The sequence below is a fragment of the Rutilus rutilus genome, assembly GCF_951802725.1.
Source record: "Rutilus rutilus genome assembly, chromosome: 12".
Classification (NCBI taxonomy): Eukaryota; Metazoa; Chordata; class Actinopteri; order Cypriniformes; family Leuciscidae; genus Rutilus; species Rutilus rutilus.
Genome location: NC_140217.1, coordinates 1,582,826 through 1,599,133, shown reverse-complemented (window position 1 = coordinate 1,599,133; position 16,308 = coordinate 1,582,826). Strand labels below are relative to the sequence as shown.

The window sequence follows — 16,308 nt, the reverse complement described above, 5'->3', positions numbered from 1 at the left end:
AGGCATTGCTCAGAGTAGCATAAGCCAGATAAGGGAGGACTAAAGGAAAAGGAAAGATTTTTTTCTTTTTTTAAGAGGTTAAGTGCTCACGGAGGAGATGAGTTTTCAGCTGTCTTTTGAATGTTCTCAGGGATTCTGCATCCCGGATGAGGGTCGGGAGATCATTCCACCAGCATGGAACTGTGAATGAGAATGTTCTGGAAAGTGATTTTGTGGCTCTCTGTGATGGAATCACGAGACGTCGCTCGTTGACCGATCGTAGGCTTCTGGTAGGGATGTAGACTCGTAGGAGCGAGTGAACAACAACAACAGCAACAACAACCTTTATTTATAAAGCACATTTAACACAATACAAATTGATCCAAAGTGCTGTACATAGTGCATAGCAGGACTACACTATAAAAAACAACAATTACAAGTTTCCAAAAGCTAAAGAATAAAAATGTGTTTTCAGAGTAGATTAAAAAATGTCCAATGAAGGAGTAGACCTCACATGATAAGGGAAAGCATTCCAAAGCTTGGGCCGGGCCACAGAAAAGGCCCGATCACCCTTTAATTTGTAGCGACATCGTGACACATTTAAAAGCAAGTGATTTGAAGATCTAAGTGCATTTAGATGCAGTAAAATGCACTAAGTGCAGCAGGACAGTATGGCACAATAAGATCACAAATATACCTTGGTGCACAGCCAGACAACGCCTTATAAACAAACATAAGGATCTTAAAATCAACTCTAAACTTAATGGGAAGCCAGTGAAGGGATGCCAAAACAGGAGAAATATGATCCCTCTTTCTAGACCCAGTCAAAAGTCTTGCAGCTGCATTTTGAACAATTTGTAATCGAGATAGTGAAGATTGAGGAAGACCACAATAAAGAGAGTTGCAATAGTCTAATCGTGATGTTACAAATGCATGAATTGCAACTTCTAAATCTATGCTTTAAAGAAGGTTCTTCAACTTTGCAATAGATCTTAAATGGAAAAAGCTTCCTCTAATAACCGCACTAATTTGTTTATCAAAAAATAGCGAAGAGTCAAAGATCACTCCAAGGTTTTTGATTTGTTTGCATACATTTGTTGAGAGAGGACCTAACTGGGCTTTCAGAGCAGGAGAGGAATCTGCCGGACAACCCAGAATTAAAACCTCTGTTTTATCCTCATTTAGCTGCAGAAAATAATTTGTCATCCACCTCTTGATATCATCTACACATTCCAATAACACATCACATGAAGCAGTGGTGTCAAGCCTTACTGGAAGGTAAAGCTGAGAATAATCAGCATAACAGTGATATGAAGTGTTGTACTTCTGAAAAATGAGAGCCAAGGATAGCACATAAAGGGAAAACAATATTGGTCCCAAAATAGATCCCTGGGGCACACCAAACAAAACAGGCGCAGATGACGAGGAACAATTTCCTAAATTTACAGAAAAAGTCCTCTTTTTGAGGTAGGAAGCAAACCACTTTAATACAGTGCCCTTGACACCTACTAGCCGTTCTCTAGCCGTTCAAGAAGAATGTTGTGGTCAATGGTATCAAATGCAGCGCTCAGGTCTAACAAAACCAGCACAACACTAGAGCCTGAATCTAGAGCAAGCAAGATATCATTTGTAACCCTCAACAGAGCTGACTCAGTGCTATGTAATGATCTAAAGCCAGATTGGAACATGTCCAAAATATTAAAATAATTAAAATAAAACTGGAGCTGTGAGAAAACTACTTTCTCTAAAAGCTTAGAGATAAAAGGCAGTTTAGAGATCGGCCAATAGTTACTGCACATTTCTGGATCAAGTTGAGGTTCTTTCAACATAGGTTGCACAATTGTATGTTTAAAACTAGCTGGAACGACAGATTTGGCTAAAGAGCTGTTTATGATAGCGGTTACCATATGACTAATGGTAGAAAAAACATCCTTAAAAAGATGAGCCGGGATAATATCTAACTTAGAACCAGAACACAGAACACTAGAGATTAAATCAGCTAGCTGAATTGGAGAGACAGGTTTAAAGTTAGACAGACAACTCATAGGACAGGGCAGTTGCAAGTGACATGGTTCAGAAGGAACAATGGAGCTGAGTAGGAAAGTGAAAGTGAGTGAAAGTAGGAGGAGCTGAGCCTGTGGTAGATCTGTAAGAAGCGTCAATGCCTTGAACTTGATGCGAGCAGCGAGTGGTAGCCAGTGCAGAGAGATGAACAGAGGAGTGACGTGGGCCCTTTTGGGCTCGTTGAAGACGAGACGAGCTGCAGCGTTCTGGATCATCTGTAGAGGTTTAGTTGCACATGATGGAAGTCCAGCCAGAAGAGCATTGCAGTGATCAAGCCTAGATATGACCAGGGCCTGGACGAGAAGTTGTGTTGAGTGCTCAGTTAGGAAAGGCCTGATGTTCCTGATGTTGTGCAGTGCAAACCGGCATGATCGAGCGGTCTATGTAATTGACCATGATTCACTTATGGTTACCATGATTTAACTATATTTACGACCAATAAAACCATGGTTAATTTTCGTAAAGACATAATGATGTCTCACAGTTTCAAAATCATCTTTTCAAGACGTGTTTATAAATGTTGAATTCATTTTATTTCATGTCTATAGACCTAATGAGTTCATTTTCGTCTAGATTTTGATCTCAGAAACACGTCCTGTGTGAACAGACACTGTGTCTATACAAGTCTCTTTAAAACATCTGACATTTTTATTCAGATAGGGTTAGGGTTAACTTTTAATTAACCCGCTCATCAAGATTCTCTGCATCATGACAGACCGTATACCCCAGTGAAACACTTCTGGAACAAGAACAAATGTGGTGATTGTGTCTGTGCGGAATTGATTGGATGGTTGTGGTCTGCTATTGGTGGATCTCATGTGAGTGATAGGTTGCTCCGCCCTCGTCATCAGAGAAGAGCAGAGATGCTGCAAGAGCAACTTATTCTGATTCAAGATTTTTAAAACAATAATGATGTGCACCCACAAATCATTTACAATAAACACTACAATATTCCATAAAAAAAAAAAAAAAAAAAAAGATTTCATGGTGACTTCAAACTATTTAAACCAAAAAAATCAAATCAAATAAAAAAAACAGTCCACTCCAGAGTTAAAAGAACATACTAAAATGGATTTTATTGAGAGATTGAGAAAAACAACAGAAATACAAAATTAACATCAGATCAGATAAAAAAATGGAGCGCAGGTTTAAGAAGCAGGTTAAAAGTTGAAGTGTCTGTGAGTTTGTCCAGTGCAAAACTGTGCAAGTCTTAAAGTCTTTTGTTGATGGTTTCAGTGGAGACGCCGCAGGAGGTCCGAATCCTTCATAAACCCGGCATCACGTAGGCGATGTTATCCAGAGTGTTTGACTGGTCACAAACAGAGACACGGAGTGAGAGATTATTATTATTTCCTTTATTTAACCAGGAGAATCACATTGAGATATTACTATCTCTTCTTTCAGAGACCTGGTCAAGACAGCAGCACATAAAGGTTCACACAAAAGAATCACAAAACCACAATTTACACATTCAAGAACTAAATAAATAATAACAAATCAAGAAAAACAATTGCAAGTGTCCTTTAAAACATTGTGCAAGAGACGTTTAAAAGTGCTGACAATACCCTTGAGACTTTTAGCCGAATATGAGAACCAGATCTAGTGCGATTTTGCGTAATAAATTAAAAGATTTGATATATAGGAGGGTGATCTACCTAAAAGAATGTTTGCATTAAATAAGTACATATGTAGCTTTCTCCTTTGATATAAAGATAACCAAGCTAAAGAATCATATCAAATGCAATGATGCGTCCGTGACTCTGCACCAGAAACAAAAGCGTAAAGCTGCGTGATACACAGAATCAGATCTTCTAAGTAGAGATGTAGCTGCATGCCTATATAAGTTCAAGTCATTTGGATCACTGATGTTTATGTAATTAAAATAATGAGTGGTCAGTACGTACCAGCACATGATGTGGGCAGCCGTTGAGTTCTGGGACCTGAGTGGTGAGGCAGGCCAGCGGACCCAGAGCACACAACACCGAGTCCAGGAGAACCGACAGAGAACCTGACACGGTCACCATGCCCTGAAACACACACCACAGTTAGACACAGAACACACCTCGTGATGCTCACACAATTCAGCAGGTGTTTAACTGGTGCTCTTTGTGTGTCGGTCAAAAAGGACCTTTTTTTTTTATTTCAATGAAATGATTGTACTATATTTTAGTTCGATAATGTTTTTTTTTTATTTAATATTTTGTATTTTTAGAGGATTTTATGGTAGTAAATTATAGTTATGCAGTAATTATAATCCATTTATTCACTTTTTGAGTATGGACCTGAAAATAACATTTCCAGCTTAAACGTTCATAAATCTTTGGATCACAGACTGAAGTTTGGTGTCTTTTTAAAGACGAACACTTGGCAGATTATTGTGAACTTAAAAAAAAATATATATAATATATATATATATATATATATATACAATTTTACATAAAAAAAAAAAAAAAAAACCACACAAAAAAATATATATTTTTATATGAAATATATATTTTCCAAAATATGTTTTACTCTAAAACTTCAAACCATAAATCTAAACAAGCTGTGTTCCAAATTTGAGGTTGACATCTCAAAAAATGAGCTTTCAGTGAGATTGTGTTTGTCCGCAGTACCAAACGCTTCCACTAGAGTAAATTTGTCTCCCATTCATTTTCATTTTTGAACAATGCAAGTGTGACTATTTTTTTCAGGACCATTTAACATTTATGAATATTGTCCATGATTTTGTGTTCACACAGCAAGTGTGTGTGTGTGTGTGTGTGTGTGTGTGTGTGTGTGTGTGTGTGTGTGTGTGTGTGTGAATGTGTGTGTGTGTGTGTGTGTGTGTGTGTGTGTCTGTGTGTCTATGTGTGTACCTCAGTCTCCTGCAGTCTGCGCCCGATCAGAGACAGAGACTCTCCCAGAAGCTGCAGGTGAGCGGCCGCATCGATCGGGTCCACGTCCGGGTCTCTGAGCGGAGAGAAAGCGGGAGCGTTTGCCGATCCGTTCTGGACGGGAGTCACTGATGCTTCGGGTCTCTTCAACACAACGACTCCTCCTGCTGGAGTCACTGCACATGACTGATGACCTGACCAAACATCAACATCAAACATCAACACCAAACACCAATCATCAGCACCAAACATCAACACCAAACATCAACACCAAACATCAACACCAAACATCAACACCAATCATCAACACCAATCATCAACACCAATCATCAACACCCATCATCAACACCCATCATCAACACCAAACATCAACACCAAACACCAAACAACAACACCAAACATCAACACCAAACATCAACACCAAACATCAACACCAAACATCAACACCAAACATCAACATCAACACCAAACAACAACACTAAACATCAACACCAAACAACAACACTAAACATCAACACCAAACAACAACACCAAACATCAACATCAACACTAAACATCAACATCAACACCAAACATCAACACTAAACATCAACACCAAACAACAACACCAAACATCAACATCAACACCAAACAACAACACTAAACATCAACACCAAACAACAACACCAAACATCAACATCAACACCAAACAACAACACCAAACATCAACATCAACACCAAACAACAACACCAAACATCAACATCAACATCAACACCAAACAACAACACTAAACATCAACATCAACACCAAACATCAACACCAAACAACAACACCAAACATCAACACCAAACAACAACACTAAACATCAACATCAACACCAAACAACAACACTAAACATCAACATCAACACCAAACAACAACACCAAACATCAACATCAACACCAAACACCAAACAACAACACTAAACATCAACACCAAACATCAACATCAACACCAAACATCAACACCAAACATCAACACCAAACAACAACACTAAACATCAACATCAACACCAAACATCAACACTAAACATCAACATCAACACCAAACACCAAAACCAAACATCAACATCAACACCAAACAACAACACTAAACATCAACATCAACACCAAACATCAACACTAAACATCAACATCAACACCAAACAACAACACCAAACATCAACATCAACACCAAACAACAACACTAAACATCAACATCAACACCAAACATCAACACCAAACAACAACACTAAACATCAACATCAACACCAAACAACAACACTAAACATCAACATCAACACCAAACAACAACACTAAACATCAACATCAACACCAAACATCAACACTAAACATCAACATCAACACCAAACAACAACACTAAACATCAACATCAACACCAAACATCAACACCAAACATCAACACCAAACAACAACACTAAACATCAACATCAACACCAAACAACAACACTAAACATCAACATCAACACCAAACAACAACACCAAACATCAACATCAACACCAAACAACAACACTAAACATCAACACCAAACATCAACATCAACACCAACACCAAACATCAACATCAACACCAAACAACAACACTAAACATCAACACCAAACATCAACATCAACACCAAACATCAACATCAACACCAAACAACAACACCAAACATCAACATCAACACCAAACAACAACACCAAACATCAACATCAACACCAAACATCAACACCAAACAACAACACCAAACATCAACATCAACACCAAACAACAACACCAAACATCAACACCAAACAACAACACCAAACATCAACACCAAACAACAACACCAAACAACACCAAACATCAACACCAAACAACAACAACACCAAACATCAACATCAACACCAAACAACACCAAACATCAACACCAAACATCAACATCAACACCAAACATCAACACCAAACATCAACCATCAACATCAACACCAAACAACAACACCAAACAACAACACCAAACATCAACATCAACACCAAACAACAACACCAAACATCAACATCAACACCAAACAACAACACCAAACATCAACACCAAACAACAACACCAAACATCAACATCAACACCAAACAACAACACCAAACATCAACACCAAACAACAACACCAAACATCAACATCAACACCAAACAACAACACCAAACAACACCAAACATCAACACCAAACAACAACACCAAACATCAACATCAACACCAAACAACACCAAACATCAACACCAAACAACAACACCAAACATCAACATCAACACCAAACAACACCAAACATCAACACCAAACATCAACACCAAACAACAACACCAAACATCAACATCAACACCAAACAACAACACCAAACATCAACACCAAACAACACCAAACATCAACATCAACACCAAACATCAACACCAAACATCAACATCAACACCAAACATCAACACCAAACAACAACACCAAACATCAACACCAAACAACAACACCAAACATCAACACCAAACAACAACACCAAACATCAACATCAACACCAAACAACACCAAACATCAACACCAAACATCAACACCAAACAACAACACCAAACATCAACATCAACACCAAACAACAACACCAAACATCAACACCAAACAACAACACCAAACATCAACATCAACACCAAACAACAACACCAAACATCAACATCAACACCAAACATCAACACCAAACATCAACACCAAACAACAACACTAAACATCAACACCAAACAACAACAACACTAAACATCAACATCAACACCAAACATCAACACTAAACATCAACATCAACATCAACACCAAACATCAACATCAACACCAAACAACAACACTAAACATCAACATCAACACCAAACATCAACACTAAACATCAACATCAACACCAAACAACAACACCAAACATCAACATCAACACTAAACATCAACATCAACACCAAACAACAACACTAAACATCAACATCAACACCAAACATCACAGCGCTGAGAGTGACATCAGCGGCTACGTTTACATGCAACCAAATTATCCGTTAGTAATGGGATTGACGCTCAATCGCACTGAAAAGCCTTTCCTGTAAACACCTTAATCGATCCGATTGAGCTCAATCCCAATGAAATTTCGATCGGATTGGGGGGGGGTATTTCTTTTCTAATCCGATCGAGAGAACAACTTGATCGGATTGAAAACTGAAACTGAAAGGACCGCGCATGAGCAATGACGTAGAAATAGCGTAATGACGTGTGACGTGCTGAACGAGCTGTTGTTCCTGTTGAATAAAGTGTCGTATAAACGAGTGTCCCGTCATTCTATAATCCTCCTTTCACTGCGTCTGTGAGCGTCTGGCGACATATAAACGCACACATCAACACGATCACGTTTAGCGTTCATGTAAACACTACGTTCAGATTCATCAATCAGAATGAATTCAGTCCGATTGAAACAAAAGTTGTGCGTGTAAACGTAGCCAGTGAGCTGAAGGGATTTGAGTGCTGACCTTTAACCCTGCTGTTGTCTTTGAGCGGTCGCGGCATTTGCTGCTGTTTGACGTGCTTGACGTGTTTGACGCTCTCTTTCAACTGCTTGCGCTGCAGGTACTCCGATCTCTCTCGCCACACCTGAAAACATCAATCCGTCAGCAAACACACTTTACACAGGTGCATGATGGGTAATGATGCTGTTTGCACCTGTTTGTCTCCCTCTGGCAGCTGCTTCCACGCATCAGCGAGTCTTTTGCTCAAGTCCCCAAAATCTGAGTTAAGATAAACACACACACAATAAATATTCACATACACTAGCGGTCAATAGATTGTGGTCTATACCATTTTTATTGTTTTTAAAAGAAGTCTCTTCTGCTCACCATATTTATGTGATAAATAATACAGTAAGAACTGTGAAATATTATTGGAATGTAAATCAGCTGTTTTCTATGTGAATATACAGTAAAGTGTAATTTATTCCTGTGATCAAAGCTGAATCATTACTCCAGTCTTCAGTGTCACATGATCCTTCAGAAATCACTCTAATATGACGATTTGATGCTCAAGAAACTGTTATGATTATTATCAGTGCTGCTGCAGATTTGTGTGGGGTTAGGGTTCATATTTAAAAGTTTAGGGAAAGTAAGATTTTTTTCTTTTTAAATATAGAAATATTTTTATTCAGCAAGGATGCATCAAATTGATCAAAAGTGACAGTAAAGATATTTATGATGTTACAAAAGATTATATTTCAAATAAATGCTGTTCTTTTGATCTATTCATCAAAGAATCCTGAAAAATAAAATGTATGACGGTTTCCACAAAAATCTGAAGCAGCACAACTGTTTTAAACACTGATAATAATCATAAATGTTTCTTGAGCATCAAATCATCATATTAGAGTGATTTGTGAAGGATCATGTGACACTGAAGACTGGAGTAATGATGCTGGAAATCCAGCTTTGATCACAGGAATAAATTATATATTCACATAGAAAACAAGTTCAGTAACACTTTTCAAGTACACAATAATAAAGTACTTACACATCATTTGTAAACTATTAGTCATAGTTTATATATTATAGTTTCTATATTGTAAATATATTAATAGGCTATATACAAATAGTGAGTTCTTCATTCATTGTCACTGTAATTAACAAAATTATTATTGTTTAATTTGCTCATATGTAAAGAGTTTTTTTTTTAATGCTTTGTATAGGAGACGTTAAAAAAACATAATTATTCCAAACCCCAAATTATTTTGACCGCCATTGTAAAAATAAATGTTTAAAATTTGACAATGTGGTGGTTTGTAATTTCTTTCAGGGTGAATTTCCAGCAAAACTGCTACTGTGGCATAGAGATCACTGTTAAAATAACTCATATTGTGACACAAGATTGCAAACAGCAAGCTCCAATCTGATTGGCTGATCTATTCAGTGTTTGCTCACTTCACATATGAGACTTTAAGCTAATAAGCAAATATCTACATACAGAGACACAAACAGGCTGATTGATGAAGATGAAGATGAAGATGAACCCACCGAGGCCCGGCTCTTCCTCCAGAATGCTGTTTCTGTACTCCTTATAAAAGATCTGATACGCCGTCAAGACCTTCTTCTTCTGCGCACACACACACACACACACACACACACACACAGACAGACGTGTGAGTGAGACGGTCTCTGTGTTTCAGGCTCATCTGGTGCATCAGTGGTTTCCTCACCTTGTCTTTGCTCTTGCGTTTCCCTCCTTCCTTATTCTTCCTCCTCTTCTCCTCGTGGCTGTGATGGCCTGTAGTGAACGCGCTCCATTCTGTGCTGCCATTGGCTGAGAAGAGCGGCCAGAGGTCAAAGGTCAGCACAAGAGTACCGCACAGACGTTAAAGGTGAAGTGTGTAATTTTTAGCGGCATCTAGTGGTGAGTTTGTGAATTGCACCCAACAGAAGTTAAAGTGGCCGACAGGAAGTGATGTCGTCGTCTGAGACAGCAGAGAGTAATTAAGCAATAAGGTTTCTTTACAAAGCTAAATTAAGAAATTAGGTTTACTTGATTATTCAGTAAAACGATATGTTATTGCGAATATTACTGATACTTGTTCATCATTGTGTCAGTGTTTTATTCGCTGACTTTAGCTAGCTTTACATGAAGAACAACATAGTGACGAAACGCGTTTGTCCGTTCAGGGCCACCGTAGAAACATGTGGATGTAAGCGGACCCGCGGTGTGTGTAGAGAGAAATGCCTCATTCTAATCTAATAAAAACATCACGGTTCATTAAGTAAGGTCTTTATACACCGCTGAAAACATAGTTATGTATATAATACTGCATTTCTGTCAACAGATCCTCCTAAAAATTACACAATGCACCTTTAAGACACACAGAAGTGTTTTGTTTGTACCTGCTGTTATTCTTTTGGCTGATTTGCTGCTGTGTTGAGACGAGGAATCGTGGATCAAGAGTTTCCCACCTTCACTGTCGTCAGCGGAGGATGAGCCGCTGCTGTCAGCCCCGTCGTGACATCCTGATGGACACAATCATCATTACAGACAAACTCGTGATCAGGTTTAGGTTGATCAAACTTGCTTTGTTGCTGAGAACGGTGTTTTCAAACATAATGACTTCCTTTTATCAGGTATTGCATTTGGCTATATATTTAAACTTGATTACAAACTACTTTGTCATAGATTAGATTTTATTTTGTATTTAAAATGTTGAATATTCTTGCTCAACTAACTGGTAAACAGTCTTCAACTGATCCTTAGATCTCACTCTGCCTCTCTCTGACATTTTCACACAACTGGTGTAACAGCGCAAACCGAAAAAGTAAAAGATTTTAGGGTCAAAACACTTGTGTACATGCAGACATTCATAGAAAACAATGCCTATAATAAAACTTTCCTGAGATCATGGATGATGCGTGTCCCAAGTGTGCATAATAAAACTTTCCTGAGATCATGGATGATGCGTGTCCCAAGTGTGCCGCACAAGTGCTGAAAAGTGAAGCCAAAGCGTCTCGATCGCCCCCCGGTGGCTGGTCCCAGTATAGCTCATAAATCCCGCCCTCCCCATGAAGTCTAATGGAAACTAAACAATAAAATTTTACACTTTTTCCAAAGATGTTTTGGGTCCCGCGTTCACTACTGTGCAGAATCGGGTCCCGCGTTCACTACTGCGCAATATAATTCTTAAATATATACATGCATGTGTGTGTGTATTTATATATACAAAATAATTATTCACAGTACACACACATTAAGTCAGTGGTTCCCAATTCCAGTCCTCGTGACCCACTGCTCTGCACATTTTGTAGGTCTCTCTTATCTGACACACTCAGTTCAGTTCATGGAGTCTCTCCTAATGAGCTGATGATCTGGTTCAGGTGTGTTAAATAAGGGAGACATACAAAATGTGCAGAGCAGTGGGTCACGAGGACTGGAATTGGGAACCACTGCATTAAGTAAACACAAACTTTTATTTTGGATGCGATTAATCGCGAATAATCGTTTCACAGCCCTAGTCTATGGTATCTCCTCACCTTCTAGCTCCACCTCCTCGCCCACCACAGGAAGCCCCTCCCGCACCACCTGTGGCTGTTTCCTGGAGGAGGCGGAGTCTCGGGGGTCCTTCCTGTAGGAGGCGGAGTCTCTGGGGTCTTTCCTGCAGGAGGCGGAGTCTCGGGGGTCCTTCCTGCAGGAGGCGGAGTCTCTGATGTCCTTCCTGCGCTCCTTAGACGAGGGGAACACCGTCTCTGTGCCCACCGCTGTGGGGGAGGTGATGGCCTGAAGGAGACCCATCGCTGTCTGAGGAGATCCCGCCGGCTCAACAGGAGTCAGGAGCGAACGCTGGCTCTCTGAGGGACGCTTCTTCTTTTTGTGGTGAGATCCGGAGCTGTGATGATCTACACGAGAGACATGAACAACTCAACGCTAGGCTTGCTACGATAGTCAGTTATCGGTGTTCAGAAGCAAAGACCGGTTACATCACTTGCCCACCGCGGCACCGCCCCCACCGTCGATTAAAAAAAATAAAATCATAATTTAGTTCAGTTAGAGAACAGACACTACAATTAAAAACTGAGCGTGTCTGCTTAATAAATCGTGAGCTGAACGAGGGTCGCAGCACAGATCAGCAGCAGGAGTCAGATTTCATTAATCACGAGAGTGAGGAGCTGACGATGAAATGTAAAAGCGCCTATATAAGCGAATTTGTCATCGTACTGATTTGTTGTTGTGTTTTTCATTAAGAATAATAGGCTAATGAACTCACCATTCAAGCAATCCGCCCCCGAACTGGCGCTAATTTGAAAGCGAAACTAAAATGCGCACATCATTGGGCGCGGAGCAAGCAGAACAGAGCGTCTTCAGATCATTCCTATGGAAAAACGCTTGCTCTGCTCCGCACCATCATGAATGCACGTGCAGACGCACACATTTTACTTTCGACCTTTAAATTAGCGAGTTAAAAGCCCCCGCCGGTGATAACGGTGCTGTCACAGGTCGATTAACCGGTGGGAAAATGTCCTCACCGTCACATCCCTACTCAACACGCCATCAGAGCTGCTTAACAGACTTTTCACTGCTCCATACAGAGTCGGTTCACTTAAAGGTGCAGTCTGTAAGAATGACAGCTAGTGGTCGAAATCAGTATTGCAGTTCAAATATCGGAGATCGTCGTTTCTCCCGCCTCCTGCTCCTCAGACTCGACGGCGCTCACACGGGTTGCCAGTTTGAGGACACGCAACAGGAACCAGCGCAATTGACAATGAAAATGGGTAAATTGGCAACGTGCAGTATCGCACAGATCAAAACAAAAACAGACATTCCAACACGGACACACACATTTCAGAGTAAAATAACTGGCTGTCGAAGTGTTTTCAGAGAAACGGGAATGTGAACTCAGCATGTTTCCTCAATATCTGCAAACATATTAGGGTATTTTTAAGCTTTAGTAGAGAGAAAAAGTTACATACAGCACCTTTTATTTATTTATTGCTTAATTATTAAGCAATATTATCAATGTAACTGTACTGACTCTTTCAGTATGAGAGACATGAACAACTCAACATGCCATCTCAACACACACACTCTTTTCATTGCTCCATACAGAGTCGGTTCACTTAATATTCAGCAATATTATCGATTTGACTGTACTGACTCTATCGGATGAGAACAAAACCGAATTGAGCTGAATAATGTACGGAAGCTTGTTTCCGCCACAGAATAAAACATTTTAAAAGATAATTGCGACTTTTTATCTCACAATTGCGAGTTCATATCTAGAAATTTTGACTTTATAACTCGCAATTGTGAGAAAAAAGTCAGAACTGTGAGATAAAAAGTGGAAACAAACTTCCATAATAATGACGGATTTGACGAACTTTGCAACATTGACATGGTTACTAAACTGAATCAACACTGAACTGAATAATGACACTATTGTCGTTTTAGAGCTGCTTTACAGCGTAATTTGAATGTAGTAGTATTTGAGTTTATTGCCATATCAGCATTACCGGCTATTACATGGCAGATACAGATTAAACTTTTATCAACATAATATAATAATTACAATATAATGAAAACAAACTTAGACAACAAAAAAGTACATGTAAAAAATAAGTGCAATTCTATAAAAGATTCTTTAAATGTACTTGTGTTAAAAATTGTAATTTTTTTTTAAATAATCTGGACCCATAAATAAGTCCTTAAAAGTTTGTCCTGATAAAAAGCGCTGTCTCATAACATTAAAGACTGGGCAGTCCAAAAGAATATGCTTTATAGACAAGTTGGCACTACAGTATTCATAATTTGAATGTCTCATATTTGATGAAGTTTGCATCACTGATTCTATTATTTTACTGTTTATTACTGTGAAGCTGCTTTGAAACAACCTAAATTGTATAAAGCGCTATAGAAATTAAGCTGATTTGTCCAAGACTTACCATGATTCCTGAGGTGATGATATATGCTTCTGAGGGACTAATTCTGAATCCTAAGTCGCAGAACTACATTACCCATAAACCTGAAAAGTGATCCGCCAATCAAATCAAGTCGCTGTTACGCCTACTCTCATAAAGTGTTGTGAATTGAACTGAGTCAGTCTCCTGACAAGTCATGTCAGCTTTATTTCTATAGCGCTTTATTCAAAACAGATTATTTCAAAGCAGCTTCACGGTAATAAACAGGAAAATAATGATCAATGATGCAAACAGAATTCAATTCTGTTTTAAAAGCAGCTCTTAAATAGACAATAGTGTCATTATTCAGCTGAAGTCGGTTCAGTTCAGTAACTGTGTGAAGTCAATCTATTATGAAATGAGTTCAAATCAGCTATAATCTATAATAATTTAGTTCAATAACGTTCAAAAACGATGATGCTGCCAAATTCATCAATTGTGAAAGAGTCGAATCAGCTATAAAACAGTTCTACAGAAAACAGTGAAGTCATCATCCAAATCAATACAGTTCTCATGTGAGTGTCATTGCAGTCAAATCAATAATATTACTGAATATTAAGTGTCTTTTAAACCCCATATAAGCAAAACCAGAGGCGACAGTGGCAAGAAACCCAAACTCCATCAGATGACAGAAACAAAGAAAAAACCTTCAACTCTCAAACTACTGATTAACTCAAATTTGTATACTTTATGTATAATGATTTGCAATTCTTCATGGGATGAGTAATTAATCCCCTTGTTCAATAAGAGACAAGGTGGTAATTCAACCTCAAAGTTTCTGGAATATCGCTGGAGAAAGTTAATGGGGAAAAAATAACTTATAGAATTGAAAGGCGAGTGACTGTCGCGCTCAAAAGACATAACTACAGTCACGCACCTCTGTAGAAATGATCCTCATAATGCTTCTTTTTCTTGTGAAACTCGCTGACAGGGTAAAAGTCATCAGCGTCCTGTAGAGAGCAGAGATCAGTTTCTACACAACACACACTGATGATGGTGATGATGATGATGATGCGAGTCTTTCATCGGTACCTTCAGCCGTTTCTTGGAGGTCTTGCGAACCTCTGCATCGATGATCTCTTCTTCTCTCAGCAGATCTTTGTAGGATCTTCTTTTTTCTCTCTGACTGCGGCCGGCGACCAGACTCACCTCACCCTCCATCTACACACACACCCACACACACATTATACAGTGGCGAGAATAAGTTTGTGAACCCTTTGAGGGCATCTGGATTTCTCCATTAATTATTTATAAAATGTGGTCTGATCTTGAGTCACGGTTATAGACAAACATAATCTGCCTAAACTAATAACGAATTGTACTTTTCACAACTAAAGATGGTGTATGATCATTGACGGCAGATGTGTTAACAAACTTATTTTTACAGCTGTAAATAGAAACATATATTGTGTTACTGGTTTGTGTGTGTGGTTGTGGTTGTGTATTTACATGTATAGGTTTGCGAGTTATAGTGAGTATATAAATATGAATGTACGTGTTCTAGTGTGTATTTGAGTATGTATGAATGTATGTTTGTGTTGTTGTTATTAGCCCTCCATGCTAACACGCTAACTGGCAAAACTTTAACACTAATAGTGATTCACAGTATAATTCAGACAAAGCGAAGCATGTTCAACTGAGAATCAAAACATTAAACATGCATACGATCGTGATAAAATGTAGTTTCATTCATTCGATTAATTTCCATATATTACCTTCATCAAATTTCATGCGTCTCCTGTCGCCATCTTGGCTCTGCGCTGCGCGGTTCGAGAGTGTGGCGTCATCGCGCACTCAGGCGCCTCTAGCGGACAGGCGGAACGAGCACCGCTGCAGTGCTCATCATCACGGTGAGCTGAGTGACACAGAGAACTCTCTTGAAATAAATATCTGCATTTAAATATGAATGTGACTGTATTTTCTGATGGGTTTTCATTGGC

General features: G+C 39.0%; 1 protein-coding gene across 1 annotated transcript; it reads right to left on the bottom strand.

The window, feature by feature from the left end:
* Positions 1-3,093: 3,093 nt before the first annotated feature.
* hmgxb4b (HMG box domain containing 4b) lies at positions 3,094-16,222 on the bottom strand. The gene is made up of 12 exons (XM_084426859.1): positions 16,084-16,222; positions 15,401-15,529; positions 15,246-15,318; positions 11,951-12,313; positions 10,814-10,936; positions 10,138-10,241; positions 9,956-10,034; positions 8,619-8,683; positions 8,429-8,549; positions 4,902-5,113; positions 3,948-4,070; positions 3,094-3,352 (listed from the first exon to the last, which is right to left on the bottom strand). Exons 1-12 carry the CDS (start codon positions 16,087-16,089, stop codon positions 3,308-3,310), a joined length of 1,443 nt encoding a protein of 480 aa, XP_084282985.1. The 5' UTR covers positions 16,090-16,222; the 3' UTR covers positions 3,094-3,307.
* Positions 16,223-16,308: the final 86 nt, after the last annotated feature.

Coding starts and splice junctions, on each gene's coding strand:
- hmgxb4b (XM_084426859.1), bottom strand. Junction 15,319..15,400: donor CCTCCAAGAAACGGCTGAAG/GTACCGATGAAA, acceptor TGCTCTCTACAG/GACGCTGATGACTTTTACCC. Junction 8,684..9,955: donor GGAGGAAGAGCCGGGCCTCG/GTGGGTTCATCT, acceptor ATCTTAACTCAG/ATTTTGGGGACTTGAGCAAA.